We start from the raw sequence: 15,645 nt of genomic DNA, 5'->3' as shown, positions 1-15,645 counted from the left end.
TTCTCAGAACATTTAGTGACAGCCCATTCGCTCTCTTTTATTCTTGTACAGCACAACAACAACAACAACAGACTAAAGAATTGCCTGAGCTAAATAATCTATCACATTAAATGTAAAGCTTGAATTTAGTTTTGTCGCAGTGCTTCTGATTTATCGTTATTTCACTGCAGCTGTGCGTTCATTTACAATCTGCTGCCCGTCAATCACACCGCAAGAAAGTCTCCCGGAAAAAGAAAAACGCTGCAAAAGTCTGTTATCTGTGTTTAACTGTATCTGAGAGAAGTGCGACACTGTGAAGGTTGAAACAATGAAAAGCAAGTTGTGTGTATTTCTATAAATTTATATATGCATAACAAAATGATTGACAGTGTAATTGAAACCGTAAAAGAGCTGAAACTTAAAATAACTCCCAGGCTTTGACCGGAAAATGTTTTCCAGACAGACCGCTAATGTGTGTGTCTTTGTGTCTTTGTGTCTTTGTGTGTGTGTGTGTGTGTGTGCTGCTCATTAGAGATCCAGACTCATAAGGTATATTTATCTGTTACGAGGACAGAAAAGGAGTGTTTGTTTGTGTGCGCATGAGGTTCCATGCGTTATTTCACGATGAGCGCCGTCGTGCCTCGGCTTGTTTTATGTGAAACTTGGCCGGGAACGCAGAGCAGGCTAATAAAAACGTGTTTGTGTGCTGGAGGCAGACTGGGAAGGCAGCGACAGACTGGTGCATGAGTGTGTGTGTGTGTGTGTGTGTGTGTGTGTGTGTGTGTGTGTGTGTGTGTGTGTGTGTGTGTGTGTTTGCTGTAAAGAGTGAAAACGAGCTAAATGATCCTCAGCCCACACAGCTTTTGACAAGCGTCTGTGGTGGCGGGCCCGTCTCTCCTGCGCTCACGCCGTTCTTTATTGCATTACAGTCTGCGTTCATTTGAGAATAATATGTCAAGCCGGGACGGAAGCCAATCGGCACGCGCTCCCTGCTGCCGTCGTCTATTTACCTCGATTTGCCTGAGCTTTTCCTCGTCTTGCTTGCCTCTCCCTTTTTCCCCCGTCCTCCACTCCCTCAGTCCCTCTTTTATCTCTCTGACTAAAAGCCTCCACATTGCAGCAGGTGTTCACACTTACACATGAAATGACATCTCATGGTGAGTCAGTAATGAGAGATGGATGCTTGATGAGTTACGCTTGTTAGGTGTGGCGGCGTATATTTCTGGTAGCTGAGAGTTTTGTGTCCGTCGGTGCCACATTCGAGTCCATAACCAGAGCTTTTCCATCCGTCTGTATCCAAAGAAACCAGGCAAATCAGTCAGCTAATGTACCAGAGCTGCAATGATCAGTTGATTAGTCAACTATCCAAGTGATTTCCAAAGATTTTGACCCAGTTTTTGAAGGACACAAGTCAGAATTCTCTGATTTTAGCTACTTAAATGTGACAGTGACAGATAAACAGTGAACCAGATAAATTTATCATCTCAGGCTTATAAAAACACTTAAATCAGCATTTAAATCGAGCAAACAGCCTTTTAGTTAATTGAGGAAATATTATGCAGACGTATTTTAATACATGCAACTCGACATCAGCATGAACGCGAACAACAGAAATGAACATCTCTATAATCTCGTCGGATGAATTTTAAAAAGATGCATTTTTGTATATTTTTCCACCCACGCTCCTTTTTCTCTTCCCGTAACCTGTCAAAAGGTTGAGATGACTCATCCTGATCCCAGTTAGTAATACGTAAGCCAGCCGTAGCTCAGGGCGGTTCACCTAACCCTTCCCCTCTTATAAAACCTTCAGGTCTACCAGGGTAAATTTGCCCCCAGCAGTTACATAAGCCTCAAAGTGTGTATCTGGGTGTTGGTTGGCATCCGGATTAACATCACCTGCAGCTTTATGCAGCAGAACTTACAACCCTGGTTCCAAAAAGGTTGGGACGCTGCGTCAGATAAAAAAATTCAACAAATCCTTTATGAGCTGTATTTGATTTAATACGATGCAAAGACATGATATTTAATGTTCGGTCGGATTAACTGTATTGTTTATTTAAAGCCTGCAGCCTGAAAGTGAGAAGAAGCGCAGCGTTAGATCAATTTAACTAAGTTTGAAGGCGAGCGATGCTCCAGGCCCGGCCGCCAGTATCAATTTTGTAGTCTTTGGTTTCACCACTTTGAACTTTAAAATGAAGTCACTTTTTGGCACGAAGTCCTGCCCCCGAACTCCTGCTTCATGTGGAAGCACGAGGAGCCGCAGAAGCAAATCTCCGTCAGAGTTATTTCATGCGACCTTTAGAGCAGAAGCTCAGTTACATCAAATCACAGTCAAACGCAAAACAAGACCAAAACTCCTGCCTGTAGCCACTTCGACGACTTCTGCTTCCTCTCGTTTCTCATCGTCCGATTCCATTTTCGCTGACCTTCGCTGGTTGATGTAGCAAATCGGTCGTGGATGATGTAAAAAGAAATTGTGACGACGACACTTCAGCTGTGTGCTCGGCTGGTCTTGGAATAAATTTCTGAGTCGCGGCTCTCCAAGGCTGAGTCACGACGAAGTAAGAGTTCTGGTTTTCAAAATAAGACCACAACTCTTTTTTTTTTTTACAAAGTTGATTATTCCTCCTACAGTGAGCAGAACCGGTCGTCCTCCTGGTTCAGATGTTTGCAGGTGAGACCACAGACGACACAAATGTCTTCTTCTGCACCTCTTCTTGTGCTCTCTGCTGCCCCCCATCTCTTTGTGCAGGTCTCTTACAGGCATGTGACTGCAGATTTAAGGCAGCGGTATAAACCTTTAAGCGCTGCCTCCACAGCCACCATGGCAGAGTCGAAGACACACCGAGTCTTTTATCACATCTGAAGACCCGAACATTTGTTTTTACCACAGCCGCAGAGTGTCATTTTGACCGTGCTATCACTGCCTCCCTAATGTGCTTCCCTGCTACCCACCCCACCTCTTTTTCTTCTCATACACCACAAGCCGATCTCACAAAGGAATGAGAGGGAGGAAAGCAAACAAGCCAGTGATGGTGCAGAGAGAGAGAGAGAGAGGAGAGGAGGAGCAGGACAAAGATGTGGAGATGGAGGGGAAATGAATCTAAAGATGTTGTGCCTCCAAATCAAGACAGTCCAGTGTGTGTTTGCTGGTGTAGCTGAATGAAAATGTGTCTTGTTTGTTGGGCCGTGTGTACGTATATGTATATGTATATGTGTGTGTGTGTGTGTATGGCTGAAGCTGTATTCAGTTTATGTGTGTTGGTGTTTGCGTGCAGCAGACTCAGCTCTGGCTGGCTCTGCAGCTCATCACACGCTACAGCCAACTGCTGATTACACAGCACTTGTTTTGTCCTCGCTCTGCTCTGTTCTGCGCCTATTATCAGCCCGGGAGCCTGCGCAGAATTAGTCGGAGAGCTTTGTCTAACACGCCGCGACTCAAGTGCTGTTTTTTTTTTTTTTTTCCTCCTTTGGGCTGTTGCGCTGCGGAGGACACCTCTGCGTACGTCTCCTCAAAGCTGAGGGACCCAGCAAACGGTCAGGCATCCGAGTCCAACGGCGCTCGCTCATTCCCTTGATCTCTCTCTGGGGCTGAAGCCTGTTTACTCAGCCTGATGACATTATGACAATCAAGAGCGGATCAGTTCCGTTCCACTTCCTGTCTGGAGGCTCCCCAGTGTGTGTTTTAGGACGGTTTGGCATGCAGAGCTAACACCGCCTCTCTGATTCATTAGAGTTTCCCGTGCTGTGACACCCCGAGCATCAGGCGAGCGTTAGCGGGCCGTGACTTATTGTCTCAATGAGGCGCTGATGAGCTGACTGATGCGAGCGGTACACCGTGTCATCTGAAAGGCAATAGTGTGGAAGCTGATTACACAGTCGTTCGGGACAGTTGGTGTCCGTTTTCTAGAGCGAGCGCTATAAAGTTATTTTGAGTGAAGGACAGGCAGACTGGGTGTTCCTGTTTCCTGCTCGCCGGTGGAGGAACTGCAGGGTTCAGTAGAAGATGGCAGGAAGGACAACAGGAGGGAGGGAGAGTAGATTTCCTCTCATGATCACAGAGATCAGGTACTCTGGTAGGACGGCGTAGAATATTTTTTTAACAAATTCTCCGTTATCTCTCTACCGATATTTTAATTGCATCATTTATGTTGTTGTTCTTGTGCTCAGGAAGCATCAGTATTTACTTGGAAGGATAAATGATCCATCCTCTGACGACAGAGTTTGGTCTCGGGAGGCCCGGACGAGCACAGCTCTGCCCTCAGACAGGAATGTCCTGGTTTGTGAGGCATGACGGACTGCAGTCATTTTCTTCTCTCTTGCTCTCTGTGTGCAGCCTCTCAGTCACTCAATGGGCATCCGAGCAAAAAAAAAAAAACAACAACTTGTGCACAAATCCAATCAAACCCCTGCTCGTTTAACCATCATCTTAGCCAAACATTCCTGAGGTGCATTTAATTTGCCTCCGCGCTGATTCGCAGTAGCAGCAGCCGAGCGTTGACAGCCGGTCCGATGTTGCTTCATCACATCTAGTTAGTTCGGTTATCCATTGCAGTACATGAGCAGAATCTGCTTCATGCGTTCAGACTTCACAGCAGGCTCCTGTGTCAGGCTCATAACGAAGTTTATGAGAAAAAAGCGAGTGGGCAGACCGTGTCTGAAGTCTGTCAGCCACAGTGCTGCCCAGCTTTAATGGGCGCTGTAATGACTGACGGCGTTAACCCTCATTTCTCTCTTTCTCTTCGTCTTTCTGCAGGCGCTGGCAGCCAATGCAGGCACGGGGTTTGCCGTGGCCGAGCCACAGGTGGCGATGTTCTGCGGAAAGCTCAACATGCACGTCAACATTCAGACCGGCCGCTGGGAACCCGACCCGTCCGGAACCAAGAGCTGCGTAGGAACCAAAGAGGGCGTGCTGCAGTACTGCCAGGAGGTGAGTCATGGCGACACACACACATCTCCAGTATCTCCAATAAGTCTCACACACGTGGTGAAATTCAAGCACCAAAGTCAGCTGGAAACAAAGTGGGTTGTCAACACAGCTGCAATCAAAAGTTCCTTTTTTTGTTTTTCTTTTTTGCTTCTTTCTAAGTTGCACACATGACACGTTAACAAGCTTTTAACTCCCCTATCCCGCCGCTCGCTCAGGGGCGGAACAACCATGGCCCCCTTAAGAGCTGACTTTATCCATATTTAATGTTCATCTACGAGTTCGATGTGACAAAAGTTTTGTTGACGTTTGAATAGGTCATTTCTTTTATTCCGAATATCATAATTTGATGGAATTATTAGTGTATCAGTGTATTTTTTGTTATTATAATTGCTGAGAATGAACTTGAAAGAATAGTCTGATGTTTTGGGGAAAAGACGCTCATTCACTTTCGTGATTCAGACGAGGAGATCAAAAAACCACTTTCATGTCTGTAAAGATAAATATGAAGCTACAGATTGAATCAGTGGAATTCAAACTGTTTCTGTCACCAAATCATTAATGGGGAAGTTTCTAAGAAAACAAGCAAAAGTTTCTTCAGGTTTGCGCGGTAGCCTTTCAAGCATCAGAGCAGTATTGTTTGTTGATGTCTTCACATGAATTATATTTAAGCAGCTATAGTTTTAACGAGATGTAATGTGTTGGTTGGTTAAATTTAGAGGTACTGTGAGACAGATTTTCTTATATTTACGAGGGTATGTTAGCTGTTTTCACCTGTTTTCAGTTTTTGTGCTAAGCTAACTTAGCAGTAGCTTCACATATAACGAACAGATGTTAGAGTGGCGAATGAAAATATTTCCCAAAATGTCTTTTAAAAGCACATTCTGCATCACCCTGTCCTCGATTACCACGCAAACGGCTCGCTTTAGCTGAGTAGCTTTTATAGATCATGAAACAAAGATGCAAGATGTGGAAGAGTTAAATAATATTGCAAGTAAATATGTTGAAATGTACGAGGTGGGAACAGGTTAAATTCAGTTAGCGAGCTGTACAAAGTTTAATTTTCACGGTGATTTGTCATTAAAGAGACTATTGAGCCGTTCATGAAAGAATATAGCGGGTGGCATTTCAATTAGAGAAGCCAGCGACTGTCATTTTCTCTTAACTTTCTCAACGATATGGATATCCTCGCTCTTATTTACCTTTCCCTCCTTCTATATCTTCAAACCCGAGAGGCTGCCGGTATTACTGTCATGGTTTATTATGCAGCCGTCCAAGGGGAAAAAAAAAAAAGCGCGGCTGTATATTTTCAAGCAGCCTTCCACACAAGCTTCAGTTGCATTTATTGATGACATTTTGATGGCATTTGGGGGAAAGCGTAAATTGCACGCTCTTTCATGGCTGAGCAGATGGCATCTAGAGAGTATAAAGTGTGGATTAAAGGATCCCATCGAAGCTCCACTTATCATACCTTCCCTCTCACACACACACACACACACACACACTCATAGAAAATACCTCTCTCATTATTTCATAAACACTCTCTGCTTCTTCTTCCTCTGACAGATGTATCCTGAGCTCCAAATCACAAATGTGGTGGAGGCCAACCAGCCAATTCGCATCGAGAACTGGTGCAAGAAGGAGAAGAAGGTGTGCAAAGGACACGCCCACATCGTGGTGCCTTACAAATGCTTAGGTAAGCTTCTAATAAGTAGTTCGAGGGGGCTTGGTTGGGGGGGGGGGACCACTTAGAGGGCCGCGAGTGGTCCCCTCATATCAGGTGACATCCATCGTCCACCCTCATCTATACTGGCCCTTAGTTCAGCGTTAAGGAAGAAGAGATTACAATACATCTTAGCCACGGGCAGAGATGACATGGAGCAATATTGGAGCCTGATTCAGTTGACTAATCCTGGCCTTGAGCTGCAGATTGAGCAGATCCTCGCTGGATGGGAGCTAATGTCTCTCAGAACGGATGGCGAGGAGGGGGATGCTATTATTGCTGGGGAGGCTTGTTGAGCAATAAAGCACAATCTTATTTCCCCCCTCAGACAGTCGGCCATAAACTCACACAGACACACAGGGTCAGCGAGAGGGAGGTCTGCGAGGAGGCCTGCTTTATTACTCCCCATTTCTCCATTCGCCTGCGCTGTCATACACACCTCTCTCCCTCCTCTGTCTCCCGCAGCATCACTGTAATCAGCAGTGGCAACACGGCTATATTCTCGTTTATTAAATGTCAGAAAGAGCCTCAGACTCTTCAGGCCCCTGTGTTCCCTAACTTACAAGAGCACGGCACACTCCTGCTGCCTCTGAGGATTGCAATAACAGAGAAATAGAGTTCTGAAACAAGGTTCCTCTCTGTACTTGTGAAGCTATGTCAGGAAGGGGGAAAAAAAAAAAAACATCTTCCTCTGTGCTGCAAACACTTTCCGGCACCCTTCCTCTGTCCGAAAAACCTCTTGCTGATTGAGCTGTGCCGCTTTCCGGGATAAAAAAAAAAAAAAAAGCTATTAGCAGTTCCACCGGACTGTGAAATGGGCTACCATTCAAGAGAATTTTTGGCAAACGCAAAGAGGAGGCTTTTGGGAAATTCATGGGACAGCAAACACCACAACTGGAGTGGCCGCTCGGTGGATGAGACCAGAATACAGATGAGAGAGCTTCACATGCGCGATCAGTCTCCAGAATCCCCCTCCTGGTTTGCTCTCATTTAACATCCAGAAGCTGCTTCCCTCTAAACACCTGCCACATCTCGTCGCCTCTGTCCTCCTGTCTTCGCTGTGGCCGGCTGCTGCTGCATCCATCAGCGACCCTAAGACCCCTCATTATGATTCAGCCATGGTGCCATGACTGCCATTTAATTAAAACAATCCCATTACCTCCGCTGAAATAATTGAATAGCTTCGTTTGCTTGTTCTCGCACATTTTCTTTGGGGTTTTTTTTTTGTCATCGTCGTTAAAGGTTCGCGCTCTCGTGCCCCGTCAATTTACACGGGCCTTTTTTCAACCGGGTTGCAAATGAGGAGCCTGAACTGGGAGAACAGAGGAGACAGATGGAGGAGGAGAGGTAAACATAAGGTGTTGGCTAGAAGGAGGCGATCGAGAGGGCTTCCGCTTAATTACGTAATGGAGCATGTTAGGGGCTTAATTGTCGGGCTCTGATCGTATGCTACGCGCCACGGCGAGCCTCTGCCACCTCACCGCGCCTCACCTCCACAGCCTGTAATTTGCCAGTCGTCTTCTTGGTGATTCTTGAATTATTAATTATTTGCGAACATCATATTCATCCGCGTACATTAATTGTAGCAGAGTCAAAAAAAAAAAAAGAAGACCAAAGGGGAGAGAGGGGATATGGTTTTGAAGGATGTGATTAAAAAAAAAAAAAGGCCAGACCAGCAGTCATGTCACGTTAATAGCTTTATATGAATAATGCAAGCGGTAAGGAAAAGAGCTCAGTGTTTAAAAAAAAAAAAGAGAGAAAGAAATGTGGGATGTGCTGTGTTCCATCTATCCACGTAAAGGAGATTTTTGTTCCATGGCACTTTAATCCCTGCACCGTGATGTCTTTGTCGAACAGCAGAGGATTATTTTAGAGGGTTTTTTTTGATTTATTTATTTAGTTATTTATCATGTCTGGACTGGTAAAATCAGTCAGCAGCAGATGTGTAAACCCGGGTGTTGGTTAGTGTGCGTGTTACACCGTCTTACACAATAACTTCAGGCTGAAAAGGGGCAAAACATGACGGCAAGTTCACTTTTAATATCTGTAACTTTATACATGTAGAACTTCTCTAACTTCAGTTGCTGTTTTCAGGCACATTCAGCTTCTTTCTTATCTTGGATGTTGACCGTTGAGTGTTTTTAAGGCCGTGTTTTGGTGGAGAATTTAATTAGCGACATTGACAAAAAGTACTTTGCCTTTCCTGTTGACTAAGGATGTTGATATAGCGAAGGGCAGGGCGCGCAATGACAAATCCCCATATCATCGCAGGGCCTCAGCCTTGTGATTATGAATAAGCTGATAATGGACACACACTCAGAACACCACACCTCCGGCTCTTTGCACCGCTTTGAACTCTGGAGATGTTTAGAAATGACTCCGAGCAATTAAACGTTTGTGTGACAAATCCGAACATACAAGGGACTTTTTAGAGTTATGAAATAGTCTCAGTTTAATACTGCTGGGGTTTGTTTTTTTTATGACTTACATAAGAAAACAAGACCAGCAGGGTGAAGATTACTACAATTATTCTTATCTGGGTCATAAAGTTATAAGTCACACAGTTGATAAACCTGTTGATTTATGGTGGATGGCTGAGGATGAATTGATAAATTCACCAGAGAAAACAAATGTTCCTTGCAGCAGCTTCAACATATATGAAAGGTTAGTAAGGATAAAGCTCATGCAGGTAATCAAGCAGTGAGATAAAGTTCTTTGAATGAACCCAGGAGTTAAATACAAATTTGATTATGTAACACCAGCCTCCAGCTAACTCCTGGTTTTAGTGACATCTGTTCCATATAATCCTTTTTTATGTTGGTAAATCTAATTTTTTTCCTACTTTAATGGCACCAACATGTTGTAAACACTATAAAAATATAAGTCATGGACTAACCCAAGACAACAACTATATTCAAGTTGTTTAGATAATGTTTCATGATGCTGTTAGATGTTTTTCAATAGTAGAAAACCTACATATTCATAAACCTTATGACTGATTATACTTGAGAAACACTTAATAATGAATGTCTCATAGTTAAGTGGTTAAATAAGATGAGAGATTTAATCGTCAAGCGTGCTGAACAACTTATTTGTATTTTTTTTAATATTCTCACACTGATCACAATAGATTTAATTACAGCGGTCCTCGTTTGGAAAAGTCCTTGAAACACAATAGCCGCGTTGTCGACAAGCGGTTCTTGGTCGGAGCTTAATTGAATTCACCGCCTCTCGGTACTTTATCGGGTGTATTCTTACCTTCACACTCCCTGGATGGCTGCGGTGCTTCCAGTCTGGGCACCGGAGAGTCTGATAGGTGGAGGTTAAAGCAAAGGCGGATGAATAGAGTAGGTGGAGAGTAGGTCACTGAGGAAAGAGGAGTGTGTGCTCTCGTACAGACAGATAGTAACACGCAGAGCAGGAGTGCTTGCGAGGCGCAGCTGCTCTCCGAACACCGCCATCCATCACCCACTGCAGTGTGACTGCACGCGGGGGGCTGCTGGAGAGACCGACTCCACCTCACAACCAGAGCAACCTGTGAGTGTGAGGAAAAAATCAGACAGACAGCGAGAGAGAGAGTGAGGAAATGAATCACTTAGCATCCAGCGTGCAGGAGACACAGCGGAGGGAATCTAGAGAAAGAGAGCCGTCCAAGATGAAGCAAAAGTAGAAAAAACGGCAATAACCATGACAAAGGATGCACCGATTGTGAAGTTGTGGGCTGATAGCGACGCCAATACTGAAGGTTTTGTTGCCGTTAATGTAGCTCATTCTTATTTATTCCCACTTTTGTGCCAGAGGAACAAATAAATCCAAGTTGTAAAAGAAAACGGAACTGTTTCAAAGTCATTCAGCCCTTTTCGTTCTGCTTTCTTTTGAAGAGCACGAATTGAAATATGGAGCAAGTCCTCCAAAAGCTTGTAAAGCTTGTTGTACACCTACCTAGTCAATGATCAAAAAAAACTAAATTCAGCACTCAAATAGCCTGATGGCAGGGATGTCACGGGCCAGTAGCTCATGAACGTGCCGGTGCAAAATTGATGTGACACGAAAAATCAACATCAGCCGGCGCCGGTGGTGAATGTCATCTTATTTGTAGAAAGGCCGACAGCAGTCAACAAGGTGAATTAAAGTACAATACACGTGTATTTTCAGCTGAATCCACTGAAAAAATATCCAAGCACTCGTGCAGAATGGCCTCTTTCACACCGTTATTTTACGGTACGTTGTTCTGCTGGATTGAACGATTTCCTCTGTTTTAAATGTTGCAGCGAGTCAAGACGGAGCTCACTGTAACAATAGTTACTCTGCAAATTTTAATCTGCAAAGCAAGTGCGGCTGTCGAATTAGCAGGATGAAAAATACAGTATTACCCTGTAAAGGCAGCAGAGAAAGTATGAATTGAGTGTTTTAATCTTTAAAATGTCGGAGAAAAACAATCATCTCAATTTCTCAGAACTGTGACGAGGCGATTTTTGAATTTCTTGTTTTAGCCCAAAACTTAAATATATTCTATTTGATTTGATTTCAACCGGAGCGGCAACAAGTACTCACACAATCAATCCACTGAAAGAAAAGTCGTCCCCATTCTTCCTGGTTCCAGCTTCTTAAAAATGAGGAATTGCTTCTTCTTCTTCTTTTTATGTTTTATTTACGACAGCAAATTAGGAATCTGTGGGTTTTGCAACGCTGGTTGGACAGAAGGAGCCATTTTGAAGACTTCACTTTTGTGAAATTTGTGAAAGAAATAATTGTTGGTTGCAGCTCAAACTCAAGATATTTCTAAGAACAGCTCTTGACCTGAGCAGCAGGGGGACGAGGGTCTGCGGGGGTTAAGGTGGGGGTTGTGTGACGGGGTGTTACTGTACCTCCTGGGCGGAGATGAGAAGCAGCTGCTGAGCCCTCTGCTATTTCCAGCTCTCTCCTCTTCCTATCCTACCCTCTCATTTTCCAAAACACTGCTTTTTCAGCCTCTCTCCGTCTGCCTGCCTGGCTGCCTCGCCTGGCGCTCCGGCAGCGCTGCCTCAGGCCGAGGTCGCGGCGAAACCGCTAAATGAGCGGTTACACGACAGCTCCCAGCTCTCGTTGTGTGAGACCTCCAGACCCTCATTTGTGTGTTTTCAGTCCGCCCATTCCTCAGCCGCTCTGATCTGGACTTTGCCCCAAACCTTCTATTCATGCCTCCCTCGCCTGCCTCCTTTCTTTCTCTCCGCCTGGCTCTCCATCTGTTTCTGATGGCAGCGTTTCTACCTGAGCGCCTCGTCACGCTGCCAGCCTATCAGCAGCCGCTGTCCTTTTTAATCTTTCCTGTGACCCCTGCACCATATGCTTGCACTCACATGGATTTTAACCTGGAGCTATTCTGAGGAGTTCACAAGACGTCTTTCATGTCTTTTATTTCCCCCAGATCTGCTTTCTGTTTTATGAATAAAACATCCCCCGAATTGAGTTCATCGAGCAAATGCTATCATTGACTCACAGGAAGAGTCTAAAAAGAGTCACAGTGTGAAACCTGATTTTCTCCACTTCCATTTTGATTGCAGACTCACAGGCGCAGCTATAGAGAGGCGATGAATCCCTCTCGGCTTCAGGTGCACGGACAGATGTTCAAGTGTCAAATGCCCTCTCTGTGATGAAATGTAAAGGGCCAGACAGCTATGAATTATTAAATCATGCCATTATTTCATTCCTCTCATCTGTTATTCCTTTTTTTTTTTTAGTCCCGCTGGGCGATTTATTGTTTCTAATCCTGGCAGTGTCCAGGCAAAGGAGTGATTTTGGGTTTTTTTTGGACACATCGGCCGGATGACTAACAGGCGCTCTGGGCCATGTGATTTGCTGTTACAGTGGGCGAGTTCGTGAGTGACGTGCTTCTGGTTCCAGAGAAGTGCAAGTTCTTCCACAAGGAGCGTATGGACATGTGCGTCAGCCACCAGCAGTGGCACGGCGTGGCCAAAGAGGTAAGGAAGGAATTACTTCACAGGAACCAGTGTGGGAGGCTGTATCTGAGCGATAGCAGAGCAGTGGAAGAGAAAGGTCCCGTGGGAAGAGGAAGTCCTGAGCAACAACTTAACTTCTTGAAATTAAACTAAACTAATTTTAAGTCCCTTCTCCCTGTCAGGCTGGTCACAGTTTCATTACTTTCCAATCTTTCCTTTTCCCTCTCTAATACCTTTCCACATGTCTCTGTGAGTCTCCGAGGCCCTCTGATCACAGGCTGACTGGGAGCCCTCACATTTCAGCTGCTAATCAGATTAGTGTTGTGGCTGTAATGCAGATAATCCCCCCTGGGCAGCTCCAGAGCCGGCCCTCAGGGGCCACTCTGACCACGACAGTACACGCAGAAGCTCAGCGAGCCCATCAGCTGCTGTCTGTCCTCGCCTCGCGCTTCCTGACTCTTCCCTCTTCCTCCCCCCCCCGCCCCACAACGACATGTATTACAAATACCTTCACCTGAGTATCATCTGCTCAGCCTCGCAGCCTGCAGATAGTTTGACATCCAGAGCCGCAAGCAACCTGCTGTCGATAACAAATTTGTCACAGCCAAGCAGCAATAAATCTTACCAGTGGGAAAATCTGGGTGAGAAAAATGACTCAAAAACAATCTCAGCTCCTTCACCCTCTGCCGCTGAGATGCTCTTAAGCAGGGCAGCTAATCCTCCGCTGCTCCGGTGGAGTTTCTCAGCAGCCATCAGTTAGACTGAAGTTGTACTCAGTACCGCCGAGCTGCTTTACGAAGCGCGGCATCGTTGAAAAATAGCCCCGTCAGTTAAAGGACTACATGACTGTTTTTTTGGAGGGGCGGTGCATTAATCATTTTTTAGTCCGTGCGATGAGAGAACTACCTCTAAATCAACTGTGTCTCGGTGGAAAGATCTGTAAACTGTGTCAGGCAACCGCAAGGGAGTGGCGCCTCACCAGAAGTCATAAGATAAAAGCCAGGTTGGGTCAGATTACTTTGAAATTTACTTAACTGTGCTGTAACTTCACAAACTGCATCAGATCAAAAGAAAATGTAACATTACCTGAATACTTTTTGATTGCTTCAAAATCCACAGTTTTTTCTCTAGAAACATCGAAAAACAGTTTTAATGCAAATAAAATTCATTTTATTTAATCATCACTCACACAAGCTACATGTATTCTGTCTGTATTCTGCAACATGTAGGATGATGTTTCTTTAGTGTAAATTGTTCAAAGAACACATGGAAGAGACCTTGTAATAGAATTAATTGAGCACTGGCTCAAAATCTTCCATTTTCATTGTAAAGTAAGAGGAATAAAAACTCCATGATCCCAGTCATTATTAAAAGAACATGATATTTATGGGCCTGGATGAAGTGCAGATGTGTATTTAGAGTCAGATGCCATAATTTTAAAATGGCCATATTTTAAAGACCTCCTCAAAAATTCCACAATTTCTCCAACCCTTGATAAAACACTGGTAGCGTATCTCATGTAGGTAGTTTACACCTGAACAGATGAATGAATCCCTGCATGACTTTGAGCGAACACAAAGAATGAACAAGGTTAAAATGTCACTTTTGTACAAGAATAAAGACTACATCATTAACCCAGGGAGTAAAAATGTGCCTTAAATCATAACATCCTGTAGTTGAGCCTTTGTGTTTAAGGAAAAACACAATGACATTATTTACTAGGAAAAAAAAACTGCAGTGGATCGTGTCTTCGTGCAACACAATGTAGCTATAGATAAGAAAAGTGGGTAATCCTGGTCTCAAATATGTATAAAAAACTAAAACAAACTGCTGTATTGCAGCATGTCAACAGTATCTTGCGGCTGAATTCATTCCACTTCCACAGTTTCCTCTCACACTCCTCCATCTGGTCTGGGCATCATCGTTCATAGCTTCCCCCTACGATGGATAAAGGTTAAACAAATATCACCTTGTCAAAGCTGAAGTTGATACTTTTCAAGTAGTCGGGGGTCCTAAAAAGCTCAGCGGCGTCATCAATCTGGAGCCGCGCACCGTGTTCAGTAGTCGATATCATCGCTTGCTCTTCCCTGTCAGGCCTGCGCCAAGAGCTCCATGGTGCTGCACAGCTACGGCATGCTGCTGCCCTGTGGCATCGACAAGTTCCACGGCACGGAGTACGTGTGCTGCCCGTCCTCGCGCGCCGGGGAGTCCGCCCCGCCTTCCCTGCCCTCGCAGGAGGACGACGAAGAGGAGGAGGTAGAGGATGAGGAGATTGACGAGGCCGACCTAATCGAGGAGGAGAACAGGTGAGCGGTTGTTGTGAAGGCAGGGGGGGCGAAAACTCCCCTGTGTGTGTTTGTGTTATGATGGTGGCATGTGTTTTGAAATATTGCGGGTGTAATATTGGCTCTCTGGCGAAGGGCAGGTATCAGCAGCCATCTGGATGAATTAAAGTGTTGTGACATTGACCTATGGCAGCTGCTCTGCCTTGATAAATCACTCTCCTTCCTGGCGTTGCACCCCTTCGCTCAATCACCTCCGCCTCCCCTCAGCGAGACACCCGCCGACGAGCAGCCCACACAAAAGGAGGATCCCGTGGACGAGGACGAAGACGAGGAGGAGGAGGATGAGGAGGAGTACCACTACGTCTACGAGGACGAGGAGACCGATAAGGACAACGAGGAGGACGAGGAGAAAGAGAGCAGCAGAATGGACGAGAGCCAAGACGAGGACAAGACCCTGCAGGAAGTGAAAGGTTTGTAACAAATTATCACGCACCGTCCTCCTCCCTCTCACTCCTTTATTGGCTCTTTGCCTGCCACTTAAATATAATCAAGCCTTTTTAACTTTTAAACTATCGGCTGTATGCTTCAATCCGAGCCAGACTGTCATTAGATGAGCGTATGCATCAGCCCTTTTCTCTCCAGCTCGCAGCAGACACTGTGATGTGCTGTTGTGCATTATCAGTCCTTGTTTGGGGCCAAACTGCTGCTAATTGCTCCAGTTGTTTCTGCTGTGTTGTGTAAACATATTTGTGGATGTAGCTGTAGTCAAGGAGTGTTTTGATGCTCATGTTG

The 15,645-nt window shown here is 45.1% G+C and overlaps 1 protein-coding gene across 5 annotated transcripts in view; it reads left to right on the top strand.

The window, feature by feature from the left end:
- The window catches only part of aplp2 (amyloid beta (A4) precursor-like protein 2), a 57,028-nt gene that overhangs the window by 22,834 nt on the left and 18,549 nt on the right, over positions 1-15,645 (top strand). For all 5 annotated transcript variants that reach the window (XM_037120174.1, XM_037120166.1, XM_037120160.1 and 2 more), the window contains exons 2-6: positions 4,736-4,909; positions 6,473-6,602; positions 12,477-12,589; positions 14,663-14,874; positions 15,121-15,323. In XM_037120174.1, the coding sequence (XP_036976069.1) occupies positions 4,736-4,909; positions 6,473-6,602; positions 12,477-12,589; positions 14,663-14,874; positions 15,121-15,323 (832 nt within the window). The remainder of the gene's footprint in view (positions 1-4,735; positions 4,910-6,472; positions 6,603-12,476; positions 12,590-14,662; positions 14,875-15,120; positions 15,324-15,645) is intronic.

This window comes from Acanthopagrus latus, chromosome 2 (assembly GCF_904848185.1).
Source record: "Acanthopagrus latus isolate v.2019 chromosome 2, fAcaLat1.1, whole genome shotgun sequence".
In the NCBI taxonomy this organism is placed as follows: Eukaryota; Metazoa; Chordata; class Actinopteri; order Spariformes; family Sparidae; genus Acanthopagrus; species Acanthopagrus latus.
Note: the sequence above shows the minus strand (reverse complement) of the source record. Positions and strands in the feature narration are given on the sequence as shown.